This window comes from Achroia grisella, unplaced genomic scaffold, assembly GCF_030625045.1.
Source record: "Achroia grisella isolate CSIRO2021 unplaced genomic scaffold, CSIRO_AGI_Agris_v1 utg546, whole genome shotgun sequence".
NCBI classification, from domain to species: Eukaryota; Metazoa; Arthropoda; class Insecta; order Lepidoptera; family Pyralidae; genus Achroia; species Achroia grisella.
In genome coordinates this window covers 5,630,691-5,656,555 of record NW_026712931.1, presented here as the reverse complement: position 1 = coordinate 5,656,555, position 25,865 = coordinate 5,630,691, and the positions used below count along the sequence as shown (strand labels likewise).

The window sequence follows — 25,865 nt, the reverse complement described above, 5'->3', positions numbered from 1 at the left end:
ACAACAATTTAATTAAGTGTTTACATAGCCGCCTGTCCCTGTGCATATCCAAACCTTCCCGTCTGTTGCACTCGTCATACAATGCTGTCATAGCTATGAATTTAAATTGACGTCACAACTCTATGTACCTCTTTACTTAACAATTTTTAATTAGTACAAAAACTCAAACAAAACATTACTATAATTATACTACATATTTCGATGTGCGAGTTCCAAAACATTTTATGACGTTTATTAGGAAGTGTGAGAAGTGATATATAAAAACAATAGAAATTAAACACTGCTATTTTTATATGGGTAAATTTAATTAAAATAAAAACAAAAAACGCTAACAGAAAGTTTATTATGTGTACGTAGTGATACTGTGAGTACCTATAGTTTGCTGAGATGAGTATCGATCGAGTTCCAATAGTAGCAACAAACGAAGACGTGTGAAAATAGACGAATGTAACTGTCCATAAAAGATTTTATTTACCATCTACCCGCTGCTCTTCAGTTTACCCGTAATCATGGTGGTTGAAACACTAGTGAAATATCGGGAACACAACAAAAATAAATAAAACGTGGTAAAATCCTATGATTTTGTGTAATTGTATCAATAACAAGTATATCTAAACTGCCAGTAATTTTCTGTAGATCTAAGAATTGGAACTATAGTCGGATTTCCTGACAACTGAACGACTGTATATCAGCACTATTAGTTGTAACACAAATATGTATATGTATATGTGTATCTAAAATAAACTAAATAGTTTTCATATAATTGAGATACCAGCATCTTTTAAATCTATCAATTTCTATAGTTTCTGGTCACAAGAGCATTAAATGTTCACAGAAAAGAAAAGAAATAGAATTAATCACCAAGTATCTACAGCTGCATCCTAGTAAAATGGTGACACTCAAACCGATTACATAATTAAATGTCGTACTATTTAGTAAAACTGTTTAAAACACCCTAAAATAGGGTGACTGATACTACAACAATAAAAAATAACCAAAAATGGAACATTTTGAATGGGCTCTACCTACGCATCTCTCATTCCACTCAAATCATCGCAGTATAATGAAATATTATTAATTACCTGAAGCAAATGCCTCGGCATCTGATAGGAACCACTCAGCGTCGAGTTATGAATTCGAACTGAGTGAGCATTTTGTTGGACACCATCATAATGAACATGATTACATTTTATGATTACAATAAACTAGGTTTTACTTACCAGTGTGTTGTTTACAACCAGGTCACAGATTTAGCGGAGCGCGTTTAAACTTTTCCGCCATGCTAAGTCTATGGCAACCTTTATCGCCGACCATTCCTCAATGACATTACTGATCGGAATTCTATTGGGTGATATACGCCGTAGACCCGAAGGTTAACCTTCGATGAAATTTTAGTCTCGATCGGTCAAGCCGTTTCGGAGGAGTATGGTTATAAAGACTGAAAATCTGAACTCTAAAATTACTCCGCGCTCCGCGCGGCATTTAGTAAAAGAGTGTATATATGACTGTATTCATCTGGTATAGATAAAGAGAGATATCTATTGTACCTCCACTAAATTATTAATAAATAGCTATTAGTTTTAGAATGTAATCAGAATATACATATATTATTAATTAATAATATATGTAATAATACCACAAAAAACTAGAATAAATATTTGTTTTCTTTGAAAACGTCACAGGCCAGTAATTTATAACACCAAGTTAGAAATACTAAAAGGTTATAGGTTAGAATATGGCTTACACATAAAATGTGTGGTAAATTAAATATTAGACTAAGTCCCTGATGATGGAACACATCAAATAGAAATGAAATTAAATGGAGATGGCGTAGGCTCGCTTCCTGTTAGGAATTCAAATATACTGCACGAAATGTTGGCGTGTAAAATGTTAAATTCATCACAACAATAAAATCAAATATCACCAAATATGTACTTATATTTTTATGAACCTGGAATGGCCTACTATCAATATACTGTAGAATACTTCTCAGATACTAAATATATGAGTAACGACATGGCAATTACTGCATATATTTTGTTCCCTGATAGAGAATCCTCAGTGTAGGACTACTTTTTAGTATACGATTATAATGATTATTTGAAATAAGAATTTAATTCTTTTACCTAGTAGTTCAGACTCGGTGTTACCTGCAACGTTCTAATGTATTGTACTTATAGAGTTTGCAAGTGTAATGATTATTATTAGATAGCATATATTATAATAAAATAGGTAGAATTTTAATACTCTTCATTGCACTCGTGACTTAATATAGAACATGATCAGTAAAAAAATGTGAACAAGGGTGGGCTTATCTCTGAAAGAGATTTACCGCTGCTAACATAACGCTGTGACTTATTTTACTTACTAATAAGCTATTTACTATAATAAGTTATTCAGAAAAGAAGACAATATAAAAATTATTTAACAGTTTTTTTTTTGCTTATGCTATGCTTAGATGGGATATTTAATCGAGCTTGATGGAAAAATTAGCATAAAATGAGTACGTAGCCGTATCCGTTTAGATTTTTCCACTCGTGCCAAAGATTACCTGCCTTTGTTATCTTCCCTTGAGGCCAAAAAACAACAATGTACCTATTATTTTTTCCCTTGTACAGCAATAATAAAACGGTGATATCCACTTTGCGTACCTACTACTATACAAAATGGCCGCCAAGTAGCCTGGTTTTGAACCTGAGTCTCGATTATAGGATGCGATGGGATAGTGAAGTTACAGGATAAGAGGCATGACAACTTAGTCTTCTGGAATGGTAGCACATGATACATGGTATCACGGGTAGTCTGTGTGTATACCTAGATGAAGGTCATAATCAGGTAAATTTTTGACATTTCCAATTCCATAAATCATATTTTTTTATAATGAGTAATAAATAGTTAGTATAGTAGTTAGAATAATAAATAGTTCAATATATGCAATTTACAAACTACAAAAACTATTGAAATTGGTAACTATCACTCCAATATAAATAATTTGTTTTCTACTGCTCTATCTGAAAAGCAATTCGAGGATCGGATCCATGAACTGAGTCTCAATAATCAACAGTCCAGAATACACATATAAAGCGTACTGCCACTGTATACATATGTATATAGTTTCTCTATTTATCTCTGACCAAGGTATATACATAAAGTACATTTTTCCCTTTAAGTGAATATAGTATTTAGTAACTCGCTAATAAAAGTGTAGATTCTTTGTCGAAGGGTAAGGTAACCGCTGTCTGCCATTTTCATTTTTGACTTTGTTATCAGTTTTTTTCTGTGTAGAGAGTCAGTCCAAAAGTATAAATTGAAACACAAACTGCAGTTGTACTGTAAATACCTTTATGACTTTATTACTATAACAAGTCAAATTATTAAACTGTTATATTGTAACTAATACATACACTTTCGATCTATCACTGTCACGTTACAGTAACTTCTGAACTTGTGATTCTATTACACTCACACATTCGCCCACAAATTATTGGGCAACACATCAGCATGTCGATTAAATTGAAATATAATCCTATTATGTTGTCAAGGAAGCAAAAGTTTGGCAAAATGTAATGAGACAAGTTAGTAATGCTTTTGTGTTCGTGAATTTTCACACTTCGAACCACGTAATTTAGTTTAGTAGTAATATATAGTTGTCTACTTTATAAACTTACTGATTTTGTATAATATATTACTATTTGTGAAATTTATTGTTTGTCGAAACTCTCAAAAAGGTAAAAATTTACCGAGGTAGTCTGTAAAGTTGTCTGCGTGGGTACCTCAGTCTCGCCATCATTTCAGCTGCAAAACAGCTTGTTTTTTATATTACTTTATATTTTATTATGTTCTATGTATTTTAGTTTTTACTGTTTATATAAGTATAATATGTGCCAATATTGTTATAGTATTAAGTTGCCTTAAATAAACATATATTATTTTTATTTGTAAACTGATTTAGCTGTAGAGAAATGTAATAATAAACATAAGAGGCATGATATGACAGTCCTTTGAAATACCAATGCATAAGCGGTAACGTAATATTCATAGTGTTATTCATGTATATAGGCAGCGATTACCACTTACCGCCAAGTACCGTCTCTTTTACCATTTCAATTACGTACAAAAAGTGTAAAAATCATAAACTGATTGTTTTCTTTTGTATTCTACATCTACTAATTTTATGGTTTCGCAATTTTTTTAAGTTCCCTAAATATATCCATGTACCTACTGATTGCAGTCAGTTACAGTGTGAACAATTATTTATAGATTTATTGATATCGTCGGCTTAAAATTAACTTATAGACTCCTCTATTGTTAGATCGTATGCTGTAAATAGCATATTTATATTTAACCTTTCAACAATCTAAATTTATAAATCTTATTTATATTTAAAATTTCACCAAAATATACTTATTGAATAATTATGTTGTGTTAATAATGTGGAATATGGCTTCCATTACATTAGCTTCAGTAACGTATCGAACCATTAGCTTTATATATAATATAATCAATGTATATAAATAATCAACTTTTTTACTTGGCTTTTTACTTTTTAACGACACTATTCAAATGTCGATTAGAAAATTATCATAAAATCTCCCCCATTCTTTTTCTCGGTATTTGTAATACGCGCTGTATGATAAAAAAGAAAAGATCAAGATGGAATGTGTCAGTTCATAACTTGAAGTTTATTATATAAAGACTGAAATAATTTCTTTTCCAAATATTGTAATCAATTGCTACGGGACTAAAACAGTATTATCGATTATATTATGTTTTTATAAGATTAAAACCGTGTAAACTATAAAATGTACCAGTTGAATTTCTTGGTAGTTATTCGCAACGGACACATAACCCAAACTGGATATTGATGAAAAATATGTAAAATTGTCTCTGCCTATCCATAAATAGCCGGAAATGTCCTATATTAAACAACCATTTTGAGTTTGATTGCCTAAACAATAAATCAACAAAATCATTGCAGAATATTATTTTTAATGTGCGGATCTTAGCTAACAATATACCTAAGGTATTTTAATTGAGAGAGGTTTTTAAGGTTAAGCTGTAAAGGCCAGCTGCGGTCAACAGCATTAGTGTAATACGAAAAAAAAAATTAGGTGTAATGCCACCATAGCCTGTAATTTCACTACTATATACCATATGTCTATTAACCAAATTTCTGTTTACAAATCTAGCTACTTGGCGGCTAAAGTAGGTAAGAAAGAAGTACTATGCAGACGATTTTATACAAATATATCCGATTGTATTTTAGAAGATTACTGTACATCAATTTGTGTAATCTAATAAAATATGATATAAATTTCATATATTACGCTTTAACCATTACAAGAGCCTTATTTACGACAGCTGTAAATAAAATTACAGCCTTATCGCGTGTCAATAATTTTTCCTGTGAATTACTCATTATGTAAAGTTGGCGCAACTCACATATAAACGGGGCTCCAGTAACTACCTATCAAGTTTAATAAATACAATATACAGTTGCAAAACATCAAGAAAATGATATATTGTTAGCATATAAGTATTTCAATTGTTCAAATGAGAAACCCTTTTGAAATATACAGTTTGAATACCAACGAACATAATAAGCAGAACTCATTTGCACATCACACAACTTCGCAGTCATATTGAATAGCTTGCGTTTTCATTATTTTCTCGCGTCAGTCCTAGTTAGTTAAAGTTAGGTGTCTATTGTTTGAAGCTTGGAGGAGAGATAAAAATTATTGTTGACAAAGAAAAGTAGCCACTTGGATGGTATTTAAGTATTCAGTCGACTACAAAACACGGTTTGTTTTATTGGTTGATTACCTAAATAGGTGAAAAATTTTGTTAATAATAATAATAATCTACGCTAATATTATAAAGTGAAACTTTTTATTATTTATATGTACAAATGCTCAAATTTTGCAAGGTATATTGGAATCTAACGTGCTACGGTAACGGGTACTACCACCGTATCTCTGATTAAAAATTATTTATCATCTATATATCCATCGCAAATGAGTCAGAATTAGAAATTGATACACATTTTTTTAATTATCAACCACAAGTTCGTAAACCTTTCACCTTCCAAGCTGTGTGCGAAATCTTCAAATCTTGACACCTTTCAAGCCTTATACATTTTTTTTTAATATCGATAGAATAAGCAAGGGAATAAAGTTATCATTTAATTCACTGTAATATGATGTTGTTTCAGCCATTCTACTGCATTCATTATTTTATTTTATTCTATAAACAAGCGTCTGGATTACATATACATATTACTATATAGAGAGTATTTCAATCCCGGTTGTAAAAATTTCATTCGAAATGTAATATGAATGATAATGTAATATTTAGATATTAGATATATTTCAATAAATTAATCTTAGTTATTTTATAATACACTGAAACTTAATAATTTATATATAAAATTTACTTATTCATGAAACTATTTATACTTGAATTATGAACGTTATCTTATAATTGAGGTTATTATTCCTAATTACCTACTGCATGGTACTAACATGCAACTATCAGTGATTTATATTATATTGCTGGGATTAAATAAGTAATTTATATTTATACGTATTATTAACACTGATTTAAGCCGGATAATAATAATATTCTAAATGACAATTGACGGCTTTGGTGTGGTGGTATGGATGGACATGGAGTTAACTATATTTTATATTCATGAGTATTATTTTTTAAATTAGTCTGTTTGTTTTATACACACATTATGTAAAGACTATCTTAGTATTTTTATCGCTTGTTTAGTACCAATACTACAAGCTCTACTTAGAAACTATGTAAATCGCGCTATGTGAATTTTCCTGGGTTATTTTACATTATATTAATAAAATCGTCTACTTCTTTCTTTTCTTTTATATATTCAAAATAAATAAGCAATGATGTCTGTTTGTATCGGTTAGGAGATTTTTGTTTGTATGTTACATAATATACGTATGTATTTACAATAAAATGGATTTAAGTATTTCTAACAGTGGCCTTCATGCCCATAATACAAGCTCTGTTTTGCTTGGGACTGAATATCAATATGTGAATTGTATATAATTATTATTATATTTATTAAAAAAATACAATTACTTTAATATCAGTGACCTACGTAGGGCCAAATTAACCTACTGGCCTACATAGGCCCAACGAGTACACACCGAGAAAGACATACTTAAATTGTGTAATAATAATGACAAATAATGCCTTTTGACTGATATTTATACCACGTAAGTTACCTCAATGTCAGACAACAGACTCCTGTAATAAATTTAATATTAATATATCCAGTTACGTATATATATTAATAAACTATAGTTAACTGGAAACGCTTCAAGGTTCAGTTGTTACAACATTAACTTCATGAATATAACTTAAGTGTCTACAGACATTAGTAACACAATATAAACTACAGCTGTGGAAATCTAAAATCATCTATATTCATTCATTTCTATAGGTAAATGTATTTGTTATGTTCACAAATATTATAAAAAATAAAAATAGGTACTATAAAGTTCCCTTAAATTTAATTTGTCAGGAACATGTACAGTCAGTCAATTTATAATAGTAAATATTCACCCTAATTTCAGTACCTAAATCTACGAGTACATAGATAAACCTATAAAAAGTAGTATTAATACAAATGTATATTTTTATTAGTACTCTCCACAATGTTTATTAGTTAGTACTACTATACTAACAAGTAGTTATAAAATAATTATATACATGTGAATAGGATAAGAGAAGTAACATATGAAGCAAATTAGAAAAATTTTAAAATTATTATCACGTAAAGTTTTTCGCTTTCTTTCTAAGGCGGGATCCTAAATCTATTGAATATAGCATTATATTGATCGGATTTACGGTCCTGTCTTTATTATTATATTAAAGATTTATAAATAAACGTCATTCCAAATATAGACTATACATTTCCACAATGCGGTAGAACCGTAACATATTTTTATTTTACTTCTGTACTTTGATCTCATAGGGAAAACTGAATTAGTATGTATCGGAAAATCTGATCAAATTTGTAAAGAAAAACATTCTTACATATGTATAACAGACTCTCAGAGACGTTCTAATAAATACTATCACAACGAAAAGTAATAAAAAAGAAAGATTTCTACAATCAATTTGTAAATGTTTGGAAAGGTTCAATGAAAGCTTACATTTCTTGGTGAGAAAAAAATACAAGTGGTCAACGCAATTAAGGGGCTCTCTTTATTAAATTTTAAGTTAAAATGGATCCCTGAAAGACACTTAAAATGAATTTACCTTTCACAATGGTTGGCAATTTAGAACATGTGTGAAAAGCTTGTGGGGTTCGTTCCCGCATTCCTATAAAGTCTAATTGGATACGTGATTGGGGATTAGGTATGTTGAGTGCATCGTACAAATAGATTTATGATTTAGGATTATAATTACATATATAGCTATGCATGTACGACGTCTAAAAAATATAAGCAAGTATTCTCATATCTTTAAAATTAAATAGTAAAGCGCAATAGGTAAATAGTATTTACCTATTGCGATTTACTATTTAATTTAATTTACTATACTATTTAATTTACTAAATCATTACCCGTTTTCTTTTCTGACACATTACATCGAAATGATTTTAAATAATGATTGATCCCAATTACGAATAATTAGTACGGAAGTTCTTTTCTGATTATTTTCTCAAAAAGGAGAAGTACTATATATTTTTTTATATATTCAACTCACGTTCATCAATTGCCTCTCGTTTATTCGCCATGTAGCAGCATATATTTTTATTAAAAGTGTATTTATCTTAATAATACCAATAATACCATTAAACAACTATTACTTCTTAAAAATATAATTAGTAAATAAAATATACCGTTACAGCTGTTATCCCAAAAGGAGTATTGAGATTCATTATATCAACTGACGATGTCTTGTTGTCGTAACACTTGACATATCGACATTAGTCCATGTTATTTTCACCCAGTGAGGAGTAATTAAAAAATATACAGATTAAGACATTCAAAGAGAACAATAAAGTACTCACGGCTGCAAAAGGACAACACCTACGCAGTAAGTCTTTTATAATGTACTTAACTGTATTTTCATCCAAATAAATTTGTTATCCTTATTTTTTTTATTTCAAACTTAGTTCGGATAATCGAAGGTACTTGTCGACTATTTTGTTAAAAGGGAGAAATTGGATTAATTTTATTTGTTATTGGATAGATTATGGCGACTTAATCTGAAATTTAAATTGACACAAAACTATTCGTATCGGCCGGGTTCGAACTTGTGACCTTTGGGGTTTACGCTACTGTATAACATCGAGCTACATCGCATTTAAGTTCAAAGCGTTAAAAACTTTGTTCGGTTTCAATTTAAGCCAATGAGAAAGCTTCAAAGGGTTTGGTTTTCTGAAAAATAAATTAAGAGCATCCTGAATAGACCACAGAAGTTAATTACAATCAACTAATTTCACGATTAAATTGAAAGTATTTAGAGTCTGGAATGTCTTTGAGGGCGACAAATCTTTTACTTTAAAAGTTCTGTTGCAGGAAATCATAAACAGGAAATTGTGAAGTAAACGGGGAAGGAATTAAGAAAGATCTTGTACTGCTTGTCAGACCTTATTAGAGATATTAGTAATGAAAACCATGTAAGTAACTATGTTATTAGAAATCAATTATTTGTCGAATTTGTCGTATTTCAGTATTTGAAAATAAAAATAAATGTATTGAATATGTAGATTTAAAAGAACATTACTAGTTGTTGTATGTTTATCGGTTTATTTAATTTATACTAATATTATAATGAGGAAGAATTTAGTTTTCGATTTGGTAAATAAGTCCTTCGCCTATGGGATGCATTATAAGCAAGTAACGTAACGTCAACTGTATGTCATGTAGCTGCGGAATATAATTCTTACATACATATATTCTTTACAGTGCTCAGAAAATATAATCATAAGTTAATTTAGAGACATTATGAACATTATAATTGATATTCATTAGTCGACTAAAACAAGTAAAACCTCATTTAAAAAACTTGTTTATTTCTTTCTGTATGTTAATCACTTTAACAGATTTTCGGAGTAAAAGTATTCTGTGTGGTACCTTCTCTATATATTATATTTCATTAAAATTGATCCAGTCATTTCAGCGTCTTTGACTAACATATTTATAAATTTTCACATTTCTAATATTATAGCAGGTTAAGTATTCCACACTATTGGTAATAATCAAATTACTGTCTAGAATTATTTCAATAGTGTTTATTTTTTAAAATAAAATGTATTCTAGAATTTTCTCAAAATGTTCTATATAAATAACTCTTATTTAATTTCTTTATTAATTTAATGAATTATATAATAAAATATGTAAATGCTTTCAACACAAAAATAAACAAAACAAACTCAATAACACCCTTAGTTTGTTCGCGCGAGCTTGTAGCTCTAGGGAGGTCAGTTAATTTCATTGTCAGTAGGTACATATAAAATGGGAATAAACTTCTATATTAAATATTTATTATTAGAATTTCAGAAATTATATTATTAGTAAATTTCGTGTTCTTTCTTAATTCATTAATATTCTTTTATTAGACTTGCCTTGAAGTAGCAATGGAAGACAATAGCAAACTTCAAAATAAACATATTTTCATGTAACGTATCCTGTATTTTAATTCGTTAGTTGAATAATGTTATTTCGGTGTTCTTACACCGAAATATGTGTTCTTTTTTTAACTCAACTGCAAGTGTTTCTAAATAATAATAAATATATGTATATCTGTCTAACCTTCACCTATTATAAATATTAAAATTATCTAAATTATATTCATATAAAATTAAATTTACATACATACAACATGTGCTTCTTATTTTTTATGAAAAATAAATCACGTACTAATTTGAATGGTTATTAAGAATGAGCAATTTTATATAAACTTTTACCCACGTTACCTGCATACCCTATAATTTCCCTGCCACATCTCATACTCCAAACAAGAACACAGATTGCAAAATAATCAGCTTAGCGGCAGAAATTTGTGAGACCGAGGTACGCAATTGTAATAGTGAAATAGTATAAACTTATCTAATTTCGTGCAATTTAATGACAGTCGTATTGCAGTACGATACGACATTTAACACAGCTAAGTAAAATACACAAGTCAAGTGCTTTCTGCTACAGTCACACTGTGATCTTAGAACTCGAATAGCGGAACTTTGAAAACAAATAGTGTTACACCAAGAAGACGATTACCTACCTCAGAAAATATATATTAACAATTTGAACTTTTTAATTAAAGTGCAACTTGTTTTTTTTGTGACAGTTGACAGGGTATACCAGTTATATTTCTTTAAAATGTGGGTATGTAGCAAAATCAGTAGTCTGATTAAAGAATTGAAACAAACTAAATATATATGTCATTTTTATAATAACTTTACCGACGGGGATTTTCATACTCTCCTCGATATTTATTGTGGTTCATTTTAATTGAGTGATGAGAAAATATGTGATTGTTATATATGTATATAAAACGTTCATCTATGCATTGGGAAACAGACAAGATTGATAAAATCAAAATAGATAAAATATAGATATTCCAAATTAAACATCCTGGTCCTATAGTCATAATATAAGTCTAATAAATACAAAATAAGTGTAAAGTAAATACAAAGTCAGTATGATTTCATAATAAATGTTGTTTCAATTGTTTCAGTTCAGATGTTATGAATATGTCGCAATATCGCAATAAAATTTTATGATTTGTGTGTATGTAATACAATTATTAAAATACACATAAAATATTGGTTATGCGGATTTCAATAAAAAAGCTACAGATTTAGCTAAACTGTCGTATAGATATTTCAGTTAAGATTCAGTTAATCGTAAAAAACATTATTTTTTTGGGGTAATATAGAAAAGTTTAATATCACTTTTATTAAAATTAAGGTATAAATATTAAGAGCAGCGATCATCATTAGGTAACGAATAAGTTTCACCTACTTACTATATGAAATTTACAGTTAGTATACATATACTAGAAATACCCAACCAACTAACCAAACAAATAACATAAGAAAATATTATAAGTCCGCGGATATAAAAAAGTATAGTATCACTTTTAACCATTATTTACATTAAGGTATAAATTATAAGGCAATGGTTAAAAATTTATTACAGGTAACGAATACGTTTTACCTACTTACGACATGAAATTTACAGTTAGTATACATAATAATGTACTAGTCAAACCTATATTCTGTTTTATTGTGATATATACAAAATCCAAGAAAATATTATAAGCCCGCTCGAATTCCTCTGTATATTTTTATGTGGGTAAAAATAATAACAACCCTCGGTGCAAATGAGCCTAAGGATTATTTGGTTTTTCTAATTTTAGAATTAGTTACAACGCAGAATTATTTTGTTCAGGTGCCTAATTCTTTAGTAGTATATATTTTCTTGAATTTTTTATCTCTCTCTGCAACAACAACGAACTTTCCCTATCAATGTAAGGCAACAGATATTGATCATTGCGTTTTGAGCCAAAATCGATAATAGTCAAATTCTACTATATTTATCTATATACTAGCTACTGGTATACATGTACATGTATACAAGTGTACATGTATTATATATATAAACCATCCTCTAGAATCACTATAAGTATTAAAAAAACTGTTTCAAAAGCCGTTGTGTAGTTTTAAAGATTTAAGCATACATAGGGATAGACAGCGATAGCGACATTATTTTATACTATGTAATAATGATGATGATGAGATAATTTTTCTTATATAATTCCTCGTAGTTAATAATATTTATTTACGTTTTCTTTTCTCAGAAATCTTAACAGTTTTTTAGAGTTCATGGCTTCATTGTCCAAGAGACGGCATCGGTGGCATAGTGGTTTTAAACACCGCCTTATTTGGGATGGTCAGATGGTGAAAATATATTTAAGTACTTATGTCAGTTGTCTAGTACCCATCATACAAGCTCTGTTTAACTTCGGACTAAATTTCGCAGTAAGAATTGTCTTAAGTTACTCTTGTTATTATTGTGCAAACAGCAAATTATATATATTTCATGGGTACAGAGATTGATTGAATTAAGAAATAGACAAACTTTAAAACAAAGGTTAGATAAAGGTTTTATTAAGAATATAAAAAATATATGCAAAATTACCTAAACTGCATTAAGGATTCCTTGGCCAATTGAAGTGATGTCAAATCGTTGATCGCTTTTTCTTGCTATAATGCTATAGCAATCCTTTATGCAAGAAAGTTACTTTTAAGGTTTAATTTTAAAGTGAATCTGGCCTATTATTTTTAAATAATTAAAATAAGTAAATTCTTAGTCATTATAATCAAACTAAATCAGAATAACTTAAAACATATCACAACACAAAGACTAACAAAGAGTATGTATATTCTATATATATTCTATATTGCGTCCCTATGCAATTCGATTTTATGAGTTTAATTGAGTTTTATTATATCTTTGGTAATTGCAGGTTATGGAATATAAAAGAGGTATCGGCTTATCTTAAATTCTTTAACATTGACCAACTCTTATTAAAATATTCAACTCGTTTTCATTTTAATGAAATTATAAATCCTTCCAAAAGCAATTTAAAACAATTAAGCCGCATCGACATATTCGATTAATATTGCAGCTACATAATATTATATGTGTAATACACGTTCATAACAATTTTTAAATGCATTATCTTTATTAATAATCGTATATTAATCATAAAAAAGGGTATTAATCGATTGTAATAAATAATCATCACACAGTTCTTATACCGTACTTCTAGCGCCATCATTTGATATGCTCATTGTCATTACTATTTTCTTGTCTATCATCATTAAATATTAATTACAATTGAACAAAAAAGTAAATAATGAAAATCATGGCATTGCTTCATGAAAAACATTGTTCTGTTAAATTGAGTTTTGATTTTTTTGCCAAGAAGTTTGCCATGTGTAAATTTAAAAAAAAGTTAGGCATGTAAGTTATCTACTTTCGTAGTTAAAATTTACTTGAGCGTTATATCATGGTTCTGAATAGTCAATTTGTGTGTGGTAACCCTTTATTTTTTTCAATTGTTTTTATAAAATCTCCGCTAAATTAGTGCTTTCGTATATTATATTTCCATCATTTATTATTCTTTAATTCCAAGCTATACTTCGAGTAGGCGCTCGTAGGTTAAAATTTGTGTAAAAAAAATCACGGTGACGGATACCACTTTCTATCAGGTGGGCCATTAACTTGTTGATTATTAATATATACCCATTTTAACATTATAATAAATCAATTATTCATTGTTAAAGTAACATCAACTCAACATTCTTAAGTATGTTCCGAGTGTGTGTATTAATTTTTATTTGCGATATTTGAATATTTTTTAATATTAAAATAATATCTTGAAATATTTAGATTACATAACATGCTTTAGAATTTCTTTTGTTTATTTTTCTGATACTAAAGAAGTAATTAGATCACATTATATAGGTCAATAGGCACCCTTTTACCTATCACAGAGATTGTGTAAAAATAATATCCAGATAATAATGTAAACTACATATTTTTATTATGTGTTCATGTCTTTTTCTTCTGTTTTTTCATGATTAAAATATAATTTTCTGGTGAGTATTAATTGTAATTACTTTGTATTCATAAAGTAATAAACTGTTATAAAAATATAAATGTATAATACATTTTTAGAATATAAAAATATATATTGAACATTTTATAATATTAACCCCTAAAATTTGTGATAAAAATTTCCCTCTCTAAAATTAATCATTGTTCATTATCATTACATTTGTATTATATTTCAGTTAATTCGAAAATTTAAGTTATAATGTTGTAAAGCTTTTCGGAACTTACCTCAAGTTGTCGTAACTTCGAACTGGGGAAATGCACAAACTGATACTGGTGCGCGTCTGCCGCGTTTTGTCACTGAAATGAGTGGAGCGGATAACGGCACTCATTTTATACGCTGGCCATACGCGTACCGGTTGGTGCTACGCCGCTACGCCGCGCCCAGCGTAGGCGTGCGTAGGCTTCGGCCTACGGTGTATGCGAATATACTATAATTCTTAGTACAGCAAGCGAAATGTACGAAATACCTAGCTTAATACATATAAATATTTTATTATATTTTAATAACTATAAATCTGTCTATCTTATTCTAGTATTGTAATAATATGAACCATTTTAACAAACAAATATAAAACTAAATTTTTAATATAATATTTAAAATCTTCATAATAAATTTTAAATAATTGATGTAATAGTTACTTTACCTCTAATATTCTGAAGAAAAATATAAACAGTCAAATTTATTCCAGATATTACAGTTAACTATTTAAAACTAGCATAAGTCCATTTAGCGACTTTACTCTACTGTGATTATATAATACTTAAATTATACGTATTTAAACTTAATCAAATTTTTGTCCTTAAAGATTAATTATATGAAAATGAGTGCAAGAAATTCAACACAATATATATAACTCTCCATTTTAACAAAACATATTTTTAATTAGCTGAGCATCATAATAATATTCCTCATATAGCATATATATGTATTATCAATCCTAGTCAATTTGTATAATATGAACATGAGAGTAAACTTTATATATCGCAAAAAAAGCATCGAAATTTATGTAGTTTAATAAAATATTTATCTTATTTGACAGTCCGTTATAAATACATCGCGTTATTGCTAGGATAGAAACGATTGCGAATATAAACAGCGCAAATATGTATATTTTGTGTGTTTATTATCAAAGAGACCGCAAAATATAGGTATCTACGAAAAAGTAAGTAGTGGCGACACAAAATATTATAAACGGGATGGAAACTAAAGTGAAAAGTACAGGTAGCTAGAAATTTTAAGGAAAGTTATTTATTAATTTCATGTAGGTATGTGGATAATATTCTGTAATATATTATCAGTTAGAATAAACGAGTTTTAACATAAAAACATTGTGTATTTTTCTGCTTGTTTGTACAATAATTATAATTACATATAATAATAATTTAATCACATATTTACAGTATAATTTAATACATTTAGCGCTGGTTTTTGAATTAGGGAAACCTGTGCCACGAAAGTCAACCGATTAAAATTTCTAAAGACTTTCGATCAAAGATTGTAAATAACAATTTTAAACTAGAACACTAAACTAAATAATGGTGGTATAGATAATATTGTAACTAATACTGTTGTCTAACTAATAGACCAACTTATGGGCTCGGATTCTAACAATGACAACTTCCAAGTTTTGTAGTTTTCCATTGATATTATTTTACGTAAGATAATACTTTAAAACTCGTCATGTTCTTCTGAATAACCTTAACATAAGTCGTGTTATGACTCAAACTATAGTATATCTTTCATATCTATATTTGATCAAAGTATATCATAATACTATTTGGTAATACATACCATATAATTGGTAGAATTTAACGAAACTGAACATTTCAGACTCATATTTTGTTTAAATAAATTAGTCTTGTATGGAAATGGGCATTCAAGTATTATTCAGTAAAGTTTAGATCTAAAATATATTTTAGTGTCAAAAAATATTTTAGATTTAACTTAAATGAATAATTCTTTTTACTCAATAAGACTTATTAAATATAGTCTAAGTACGTGTATGGCGTTAGTTCTACAGGCAAGGGAGCATGAATATTTTTGATATGTTATTCACATGACTAACATATTTAAACTATTCTACAAATATTCTATAGAGTATGTAATAAAATACTAATAATATTTTATACAATATGTTTTTTTTTAATATTGAACCTGATTTTAGAAAAACCATAACGTAATAAATATAAAATGTACTAGTTGAATTTAATGGCAATTTTTCACAACCGAAATAGCTACCTATATATATTTGATTCGATTTAATACTACTTTAAATAGATACATTGAATATAGTCTCAGGATCTCGAGATTTTCAATAGATCTGAATTAGCAAATAATATATGATCAAACGAACTTCTGGAGTGAAGTTCGATCAATATTATATGAGTCTTCATTCTTCAGATATACAATTATATTAACCAGGTAGTCCTTTTATCCTACATGGCAACTCGCACGATTTTTAGAGGTACAATCGATAAAGTTATCGATATACCCCCTTTTTATTTTTATTTTTATTCTTTTGTCTATCCCTGCATATTTCTCGTTTTCTGTTCATATTTTAGAGACTCAAATATAAAACTTTTCTGGGATTTGGGATGGGGGGGTGTTATATATCTGAAGAATGAAGACTCATATAATATTGATCGAACTTCACTCCAGAAGTTCGTTTGATCATATATTATATTTCGTTCTTCATTCTTCAGATATACAATTATATTAACCAGGTAGATGTTCAGAGATGAATCCTCGAAATAATTAGAAAAGTTTTATTTTTATATTAATAATAATAACAAAGGCGATTATCATTTTTGAAAGAAAATAAATATAATTTGAGAGTTATCATTAAATTATTGGTAATCACATCCTGATCTAATAAATTAAATATATAAATTGACCTTATTAATCTTATGGTTGAAAAGCAACTGTTTTTGCAAAAAGACCCTCGTCTACAATAGGTCTATTGTAAAATCTGGCGAATGTTTGAGAGGAATTAGTCCAGCCGGCTGTCTTCCTTATTACATCCAGTGAGATGCCTGCGTAGTTCGCTGTTGAAGTAGATGCATGTCGTGTGCTGTGCGCACTAAACAGTCTAACGTCCACACCACACTCTAATAATGTTTGTTTAATCCATCTACTTATGGTTTGACTTGAAGCTTTTCCATGAGGCTTTTTGTATGTGAGTAAAAGATTTTCTATTGTGTTTGATCTTAAATCCGAGGTAATATCTAGATAGTCCTCTAATGCTGTTGCAGGACAAATGTTTGGATTCTCCAAGAAATAGGGGAGAAACAAGATGGGTGGTTCTCTTCCGGCTGCAGATGTTTTAATAATGTCTGTAATTACTATTTTAAATCCTTCTGGACTCTTATTAATATTATCAACTTTGATCAGTGAAATTGTTTGTACCCTATGTGCTGTACAGAGAGCAAGTAAGGTTACTAATTTTTTTGACAGTTTCTCCAATGTAATATTTTTATTTGGAAACCAGTTAGAGATATGGCTAAAAACTACTTGGGGGTTCCATGTATTGATATATTTTGGTAACGGGGGTTTTTGTTTGTAAATACCTTTTAATAAACGTTTTATTTGATCGTCTGAACTTATATTATTCTCTAATAACAAAGACAGAGCGGATCTATGTGAATTTACCGATCCGTAGGAAGCTCCCTCTGTATATTGTTCTGCTAAAAAGATTAACACGTCCTTGTTTGAAGGGTTAAGCGTTTCAATGTTTTTTGCTGCGCAGAATTGCCACCATATTTTATATGTGACGCTATATTGTTTTAGAGTATTTTCCGCAATCGAAGAAACCATAATGTCTAGTGCGACCGACGGTGTGTTTCTTTTGATAAAGGCGAGCCGCAGAGCTTCGCGGCCCCCAGGGTAAGGCTGCGATGTAGAGGGTGCAGCTGTCTGAAACGTGATAGTAAAAGCTTCTTACTAGGTTTAAATGTAATGATTTCTGATGCTAATAGGTCTTGTAGAAGTGGAAACCAGGCTTGTCCTGGCCAGTAGGGAAAAACCAGAATGCCCGTTGCCGAATCTCTAATGATTTTTCTCAAACATTTGAGTATAAGAGAAAAAGGTGGAAAAGCATAGAAGAAGTATGAGTCCCAGTTAATAGTGAAGGCATCTACCATAAAAGCCTCTGGATCCCTTTTCCAAGATATATACTTTTGACATTTAGTGTTGGTGCGAGAGGCGAAGAGGTCTATTTCCGGGTTTCCAATAGTTATTACTATTTTTTGGAATGCCCAATCTGATAACTCCCACTCCGTGTCTAAATTTAGTTTCCTTGATTCTTCATCTGCTATAGTATTCTCCTTTGTATTAATATACGACGCGAAAAGCCAAACGTTACGTTCCTCGCACCAACACCAAATTGATTTAGCCAGATCGTTTAAATGTGGGAATTGTATGCCGCCCATTCTATTAATATAACTGATAGCTGTTGTATTATCTACGCGTAACAGTATAGAACAGTGGGACATATCGCGAGCAAAGCACTTCAAGCTCATAAATATAGCTAAGAGTTCTAAATAATTAATGTGAAACAAATATTCCTCATCTGTCCAAGAGCCGTTTACACGTGCACCATTACAGAATGCTCCCCAGCCTGTTCTAGAAGCATCAGAGAAAATTTCCATTACGAAATTTTCGTCTGGTCTCAATGTGTTGGTGGATGAAATAATATTTTTTCTCCACCATTCTAATTCTGGTAACATTGATTCTGTTAATTTTATTTGTTTATCGTAACTGTTGTGAAGTTTTAACGCTAAATATTTTTGTCTTTCTAATATTTTTGTGTAGAGCCAACCATACTTGAGCGCAGGGCAAGCAGAGACTAGAACTCCAATTAATTGAGAAAATTCTCTAATGGTGCATTTTTGTAAAGAACGGAATCTATCGATTAGATTGCTTATGTTATTTCGTTTTTCTATGGGCAGTGATATAGACATATCTACTGTGTTAAATATAAAACCTAAAAACTTGCAAGTTTGTTGCGGCCTTAAGGAGCTTTTCTCGTAATTTATTACAAAACCTAAACATTTAAGTAATTTTAATGTTTTATTTATATTATCCTGGCACTCCTCCCGAGTGTTACCTATACATAAAATGTCATCAAGGTAAATAACTGATTTAAGCCTTTGCTGTCTGAGATAGATAATTATTTCTTTCATAATTTTGGTAAAAACTCTCGGGGCTACCGAAAGGCCATACGGCATGACTTTAAACTGATATGTTTGATCGAAGATAAAACGCAAATATTTCTGATGACTTTTCTGTATAGGTATCAATAGGTACGCCTCTTTGAGATCTACTGTTGCTAAAAACCCGTTTTTAGGTATTAATTTTGCTGCTGTTCGATGATCTTCCATTTTAAAGTGTTCTTTTGGAATGAATTCGTTGAGTGGTTTTAGATTTAAGATAAATCTCTTTGTTCCGTTTGGTTTCGGAGTTAAGAAAATACTAGAAGTAAAGTCATTTTTAGTTCGTTTACAAGATGTTATGGCCCCCAATTCTAGCAATTTATCGATCGCTACCCTCATATCTGAAAATTCTTTATTTGAATTTAGTATGTTACGGGGGTGCAATTTTGGCTGATTTTCCTATTAAACGGGATTGGGTATCCATTACGTATCCATTTTAATACTACGGGATTTTTTGTAACTTTAAGCCAACAATTATAGAAATGCTGTATTCTGCCAGCATGTACCTCAATTAATGACGCGTAGGGGCACGTTGTCTCGTCTGGAATGAAGTTTTTGGTGCGTTCGAAACAGGAGCTCGGCGGTTGGTCATTACTCCCTTCTTGCCCCCCCCTCGTCCTCCTCTGTTCGATGGATAACGGGGAGGGGCCACCCAGTTTCCCTGGGAGGCCGTACGACTAGATGATTGTTGTGAAGCGGGCGTTTGGGTTTTAACTATGGGACTGGATTTTTTAATCTGTAGTCCTTGTTTTTCTATTGCCTTTGAAGCTTTTATTTTTTCAGGGAGGCTGCTTCCGAAGAGCATTTCGTCTCGGTCAACGTCCTGTATGACCTTGAGGAAGGACTTTTCCAAGCCGACTGTCACGAATTTCGTCCTAGCTTGAGTTTCAACGAAGTGTAGATCGCACAAAATGCGACAACTGTCACTTATAAGTTTTATTGCCTGGAGTTTATCTTGATCATTGTCCAGGAGAATCGACAGACCTCTGTTTAGTGCGGTTAACCCTAAAGCCAGCTGATCCTGAACTGCTTCTACTCTTTTATCCCGTCCTCTGACGGCGTCCGAGACAGCTGCAGCTATCTCTGGATTTAGCTTTGGGGCTTTAAGGAGCGTACAGTTAGCCGGGATTAAATATTGTTTCAATAATTTATCCTTTGACTCTTTGTTCAAACCTTTTTTGAGAATAGGTTGCCATAGTCGAGCTAGATTGTCGTGTATGTTTTCACCATATTTTGGTGAGTCATCCGTTGCTTCGCCTAAGGCGATTAGTATTTCGGAATCTAGTTCGGGAACTATGGTTGAATCTTGAACTGTCTCACTAGCATCTTGATTAGATGTCTCAGCTTCAGGTAGGTTTGCGGCTGTTTCTGGTGGAGTAGCAGCCGGTATTACTACCTCGCTACTGACTCGTGGCTCGTTATCTAAAAAATAACGAGAAAAATAAGTTCAGTTGTGTACAACTGAGGTAGCTTAGTGTACGTGTAATATAGCGAATATAAATATTTTTGTAATAGGCTATTACTACAATAAACTTTTTTTTTTTTTTGTGAAACCTTTAATATTATATTTTGTTTAATCATATAAGTTTGTATGACCTTTTGTGGTGACCCGCGGTCGCCCTCTAGGTGCATGATTACATATACCATCGTGTTGATCCACGATCAACCTCCCGGGAAAAGAAAAGGTAACTATTATTTCATCGTATTTAACGAAAATTAGTATGATTACTAATTAGCCCGTGTGATGACCCACGGTCAACCTCTGGGCCTTCGTAATAACGATTATTGAAATAATAATCTTGTGTAAGGTACCGTCGTGATGACCCGCAGTCAACCTCCAGGCCCATTTTACACATAGTATTGAAGTACTGCAGGTTAGCTATTAAAGTACTTCAATGTATGTACAATGTACTTAAGACTTGTACACTATAGTAATTTGAACTTTTACTAACCTGAGATTTCGTCTGAGTCTGTCGAAATTACGTTTCTCCGAATTCTCTTCCGCTTTTGTTTTTCTTCTAATTTTCTGATTTTTCGATTGTAATGTTCGATCTTCTCTTGAGCACACCTTTTCGGCATGATTATTTTTATTTTACCGAGATACTTAAGAATAGGTGCTTTCGTTGCCACGCACGAAAAAAGAATGAACAGAAAACGAGAAATATGCAGGGATAGCCAAAAGAATAAAAATAAAAATAAAAAGGGGGTATATCGATAACTTTATCGATTGTACCTCTAAAAATCGTGCGAGTTGCCATGTAGGATAAAAGGACTACCTGGTTAATATAATTGTATATCTGAAGAATGAAGAACGAAATATAATACATTGCACATTCGAATTTCTGCCAGCGTCGCGTCTTAAAATTGTTTTTTCCGATCCATTTGTTTTTCAAGGGATCTGACCATTTAGGCTTTTTATTTGTTGCAGTGCTCCTCAAACTTATACCTACGTATTACATTTTTCAAATCGCTCAAAATCTTTAATACAAATCTACACAACTGAAATACTTTTGAGAATCGCGCTATTGCGTTTTAACTGTAAAAAGGAAATAAATTAAAACAATTTATTCCTATAAATTATCAAAATATTTTATGTAGGTTTATCGTGTTTATTTGTCATGTTGTATTATTAAACTAACTCGTAAGCTATTATATATTGCTGTTTTTTTTTATTTGCGTGGTATACAATTTTTTTTATTTTATTTACATCATATCCATCCTAATGTTCATACTACATCCATCGTACAGTTCAGCTAGCTACTTTACGGAAGAAAAACTGTCAAGAGACTAATAAAAAAAACTAATAAAAAAATTACGCAGCTGGTAATTTTTTTATTAGTCTTTCAACTTTTTCGATTCATATCTACCTTGAATATATTAACCTTGCTAATGGTTTCCATTTCAATAAGATATAATAGAGATAGATTATAAAAGTTTTATAATAATTTGTTTTTAAATGCTAAATAAATATAACCAACTAAACTGTCTAATATTCTATGCAATTGCCAATAAATAAATCTCGCCTACCTTTCTCCTTTCTCTACCTCTCTATTGTAATTTTGTTGTACATGTTAATCCACAAAAAAATTACAGGAGCAAGGTACCTACTTTGCGGTACGCTGATATACCGCTCTTGAAAAGTAATTTCTACCCATACAGAGTACCAAACAACAAGACAATGATAGTTTAAAAATCAAGTAGATTAATGCCAACGAATATATATATTATCCTACTTACTTTAGTAATGGTATAAGTAAATAAAAAAATAAGATTTTACTTTTTAAATAATTTTATTTATTACTTACAAAAACTTCTTCGTAAACCCATACCATTCATTAAAATTTCCATGGAAATTTTGATATTACCGTTGTTACCAAGGCCATTGTTTGCGACTAGAAATAAGTGGGATTCACTTAAAATCCATTATCATTACTTACTTACATTAACGAAATATACGGTTTAGTTCCTTCTATAATCTTATAACATTTATTTTATCTAACTGCAATGGTAAACAAACTGATGGCTTATCTAATGGTAGTGGTAACGAATCTGTATATACAAAAACATCATCATTTCGTTCACTAAATTCATATTACAGGATAATGGTTTTGGCTTCAGTTTTTTATAACCGGCCTCCTGTCTAAGATCCTTCCTTTATCTATATATATGAACAGCAACACGAAATCACCTTATCATGGTACATACATACTTGGGGGGGGGCTAAAATGTCAATGTCTCTATATTCTGTAATTTTATTACTTTAAAATAACTTATGATTTGAAGACTGTTAACATAACTTATAGTTTGTAAATATCATTTTTGACTTACATTTTTCTAAAAGAAATCAGTCTCAGCTTCCTTTGCTTGCGACTCGATTACGCACGGGTATAATTTTTTTTTTTAAGAAATCACTATTTTTTTTTATTTTAAATGCCTCTAACGCTTGGTCACATTATAGAGTTCAATTGAAAGACTTATAAATATCTTCCTTTTATAATATTGCTCAAAAACGTATCTTCATTTGTAATATACATAACTGTAATTAAATTGCAGAAAGTCGCCTCTGCAAATAATAGAAAACGCTCTAAATGTAATTAATATAACTTTCAACAACTTTTACTATTTATAAAAGCACAGATTAGAGAATAGGTATACATAAGTAGATGATTTATCTTATAATTTCTTCGTAGGCGTAATGTAAACTACCTACTATGTATCACTCGTGAAAAAGTACTACTACCATATCGTGTGATTTGAAACCCTCGTCTATAGTTTGGGCGGACGTCAATTGTCACACTCATTGGTCGTCGGTCACTTTCCTCCCTCGATAAATAATTTATTTATTACGATAATATATTACATCTTATATGCATATATTATAACAGGTATACCAGGGGACGTTACCTAGAAAAATATGTCGTTTGGATGGAAATGTGCAAACTAAGTTTTTAGCATAGGAAGTTCACATTGTTTGCATTGATTTATTTTAAAAGTTAGGTTCGAATATGCTGGCCTACCCCTCGCTTAGAACTTGTTAATAATCATTAGAGGTGGTTTTGTTACTATCTCTTCTAAAAGTATGTAATTAACTCAATTGTTGTGTAAATATATTTATTGTTTTAAATTAATAAATGAAAAAACAAAATGACCTGCTTCCGTGTGCATCGGTACATGATAATTAATTATTATCAACTAATATCACAACACAACTACTTAATTAATTAAATAAAACAAAAATGTAACTTTCTTGATATTTTTGTTTTTTGTATTAGTGCAGAGTTTATGGAATTCTTACGTACCTATATATTTTTTTTCTTAAAGTATGCTTCGATTCGGCTAAAATGTTTGTTATCTTTTTCATAAAAACGTGGAATATATAGTAAGAAAATTTGGCTATTAAACTTTCGAGGATTTTCTTAATTTAAAATAATCAGGCAATCGCTAGGCATATCGGATTTTTATGTAATTGGTATGGCAAACTGATGGCCCAACATAGCTTCTCTAAGCGGTAACCGTTGCAATTATTATGCGATGCCTGTGATACCCCTTATGTGACCATTCCGAGGACTAAGATATCTTCTACCTCTTATTCTGTCATTTCACTGTCTAGTCTACATTATAAACCAATAACGCCTTAGAAGGCAAGCTGCTTGGCCGCTAAAATAGATGAGACACATTTTATTATAGTAAGCTAATAAAATGCTTTTTTATAATAAATTATTTTAAGAAATTAAGTTGCAACTCCATGTACCTAATAAGTAAACTATTAGGTACTAAAGTTTATTAAAAGTCTCTTATACTCGGAAATCCGTTCAACAGGAAACCTATGCAGTACCTAACGGTAACTAATAAAAATAAAAGTTCAGCAAAATGCGTGTTTAGAAAATAACTCGTACGAACTTTGATATGGCAAATAAATTGCTTCAATTTTTCTACTGAAACCGTGCAATTGCAGAGGAATTTTCCCATCAGTTTTTGTCTTCATATATTTATACAAAAATTTTATAACTGCCTCATAGTGTTATATAAATAAAAAAGTTATATTTTTAGAAATAAAAATATAATAAACTAGCAGTGCCCGCGGTTTCACCCGCGTTAAATTTCAATATAAAATATAGCCTATGTGTAATAATATGTGTGATGCATAAGGTTTTGCGTGAAAGAGTCAAATATCCATACTTACAAACTTTCGCGTTTATAATATAATTAAGATAATAAATTAACTGATAATTGTCATTCTTGGTTATTGTATTATTAATATAATACAATAACCAAGAATGACAATTATTTTTTTTCTATATACTATAGTAATCTATAGTATATAGATAAAAATCTGCACATTATTTTGGGCAGAGCACAATACATTAAAAGTAGTCCTTTACTGTAATGTGATTATTTCTTCTTCTCCTCCGACATAATGCGAAAGAAGGAAAAGGAGAGCGTCGTGGCCATTAGGCCACGTGATCGGATCAAGCCAACAAATCT

The 25,865-nt window shown here is 30.3% G+C and overlaps 3 protein-coding genes across 3 annotated transcripts in view; all 3 read right to left on the bottom strand.

The window, feature by feature from the left end:
• LOC131848132 (allatotropins-like) overlaps positions 1 to 14,961 on the bottom strand; it is a 41,905-nt gene extending 26,944 nt beyond the window's left edge. The window contains exon 1 of the mRNA XM_059197896.1: positions 14,895 to 14,961. The gene's annotated coding sequence lies outside the window, so the exon portion shown is untranslated. The remainder of the gene's footprint in view (positions 1 to 14,894) is intronic.
• A 3,527-nt stretch (positions 14,962 to 18,488) lies between these two features.
• Positions 18,489 to 19,628, bottom strand: LOC131848106 (uncharacterized). Its single transcript, XM_059197861.1, has one exon. It carries the CDS (start codon positions 19,626 to 19,628, stop codon positions 18,489 to 18,491), a length of 1,140 nt encoding a protein of 379 aa, XP_059053844.1.
• A 763-nt stretch (positions 19,629 to 20,391) lies between these two features.
• Positions 20,392 to 21,959, bottom strand: LOC131848105 (uncharacterized). Its single transcript, XM_059197860.1, has 2 exons — positions 21,906 to 21,959; positions 20,392 to 21,030 (listed from the first exon to the last, which is right to left on the bottom strand). The coding sequence occupies exons 1-2, from the start codon at positions 21,957 to 21,959 to the stop codon at positions 20,392 to 20,394; spliced, it is 693 nt and encodes a 230-aa protein (XP_059053843.1).
• Positions 21,960 to 25,865: the final 3,906 nt, after the last annotated feature.

What these genes read in the sequence shown, in the direction of transcription:
- LOC131848106 (XM_059197861.1), bottom strand. Translation starts at nt 19,628, where the DNA reads ATGTCTATATCACTGCCCATAGAAAAACGAAATAACATAAGCAATCTA.
- LOC131848105 (XM_059197860.1), bottom strand. Translation starts at nt 21,959, where the DNA reads ATGCCGAAAAGGTGTGCTCAAGAGAAGATCGAACATTACAATCGAAAA. An exon ending in ATTACAATCGAAAAATCAGA is followed by an intron (nt 21,031 to 21,905) that starts AAATTAGAAGAA and finishes GAGTCAAAGGAT; the next exon opens with AAATTATTGAAACAATATTT.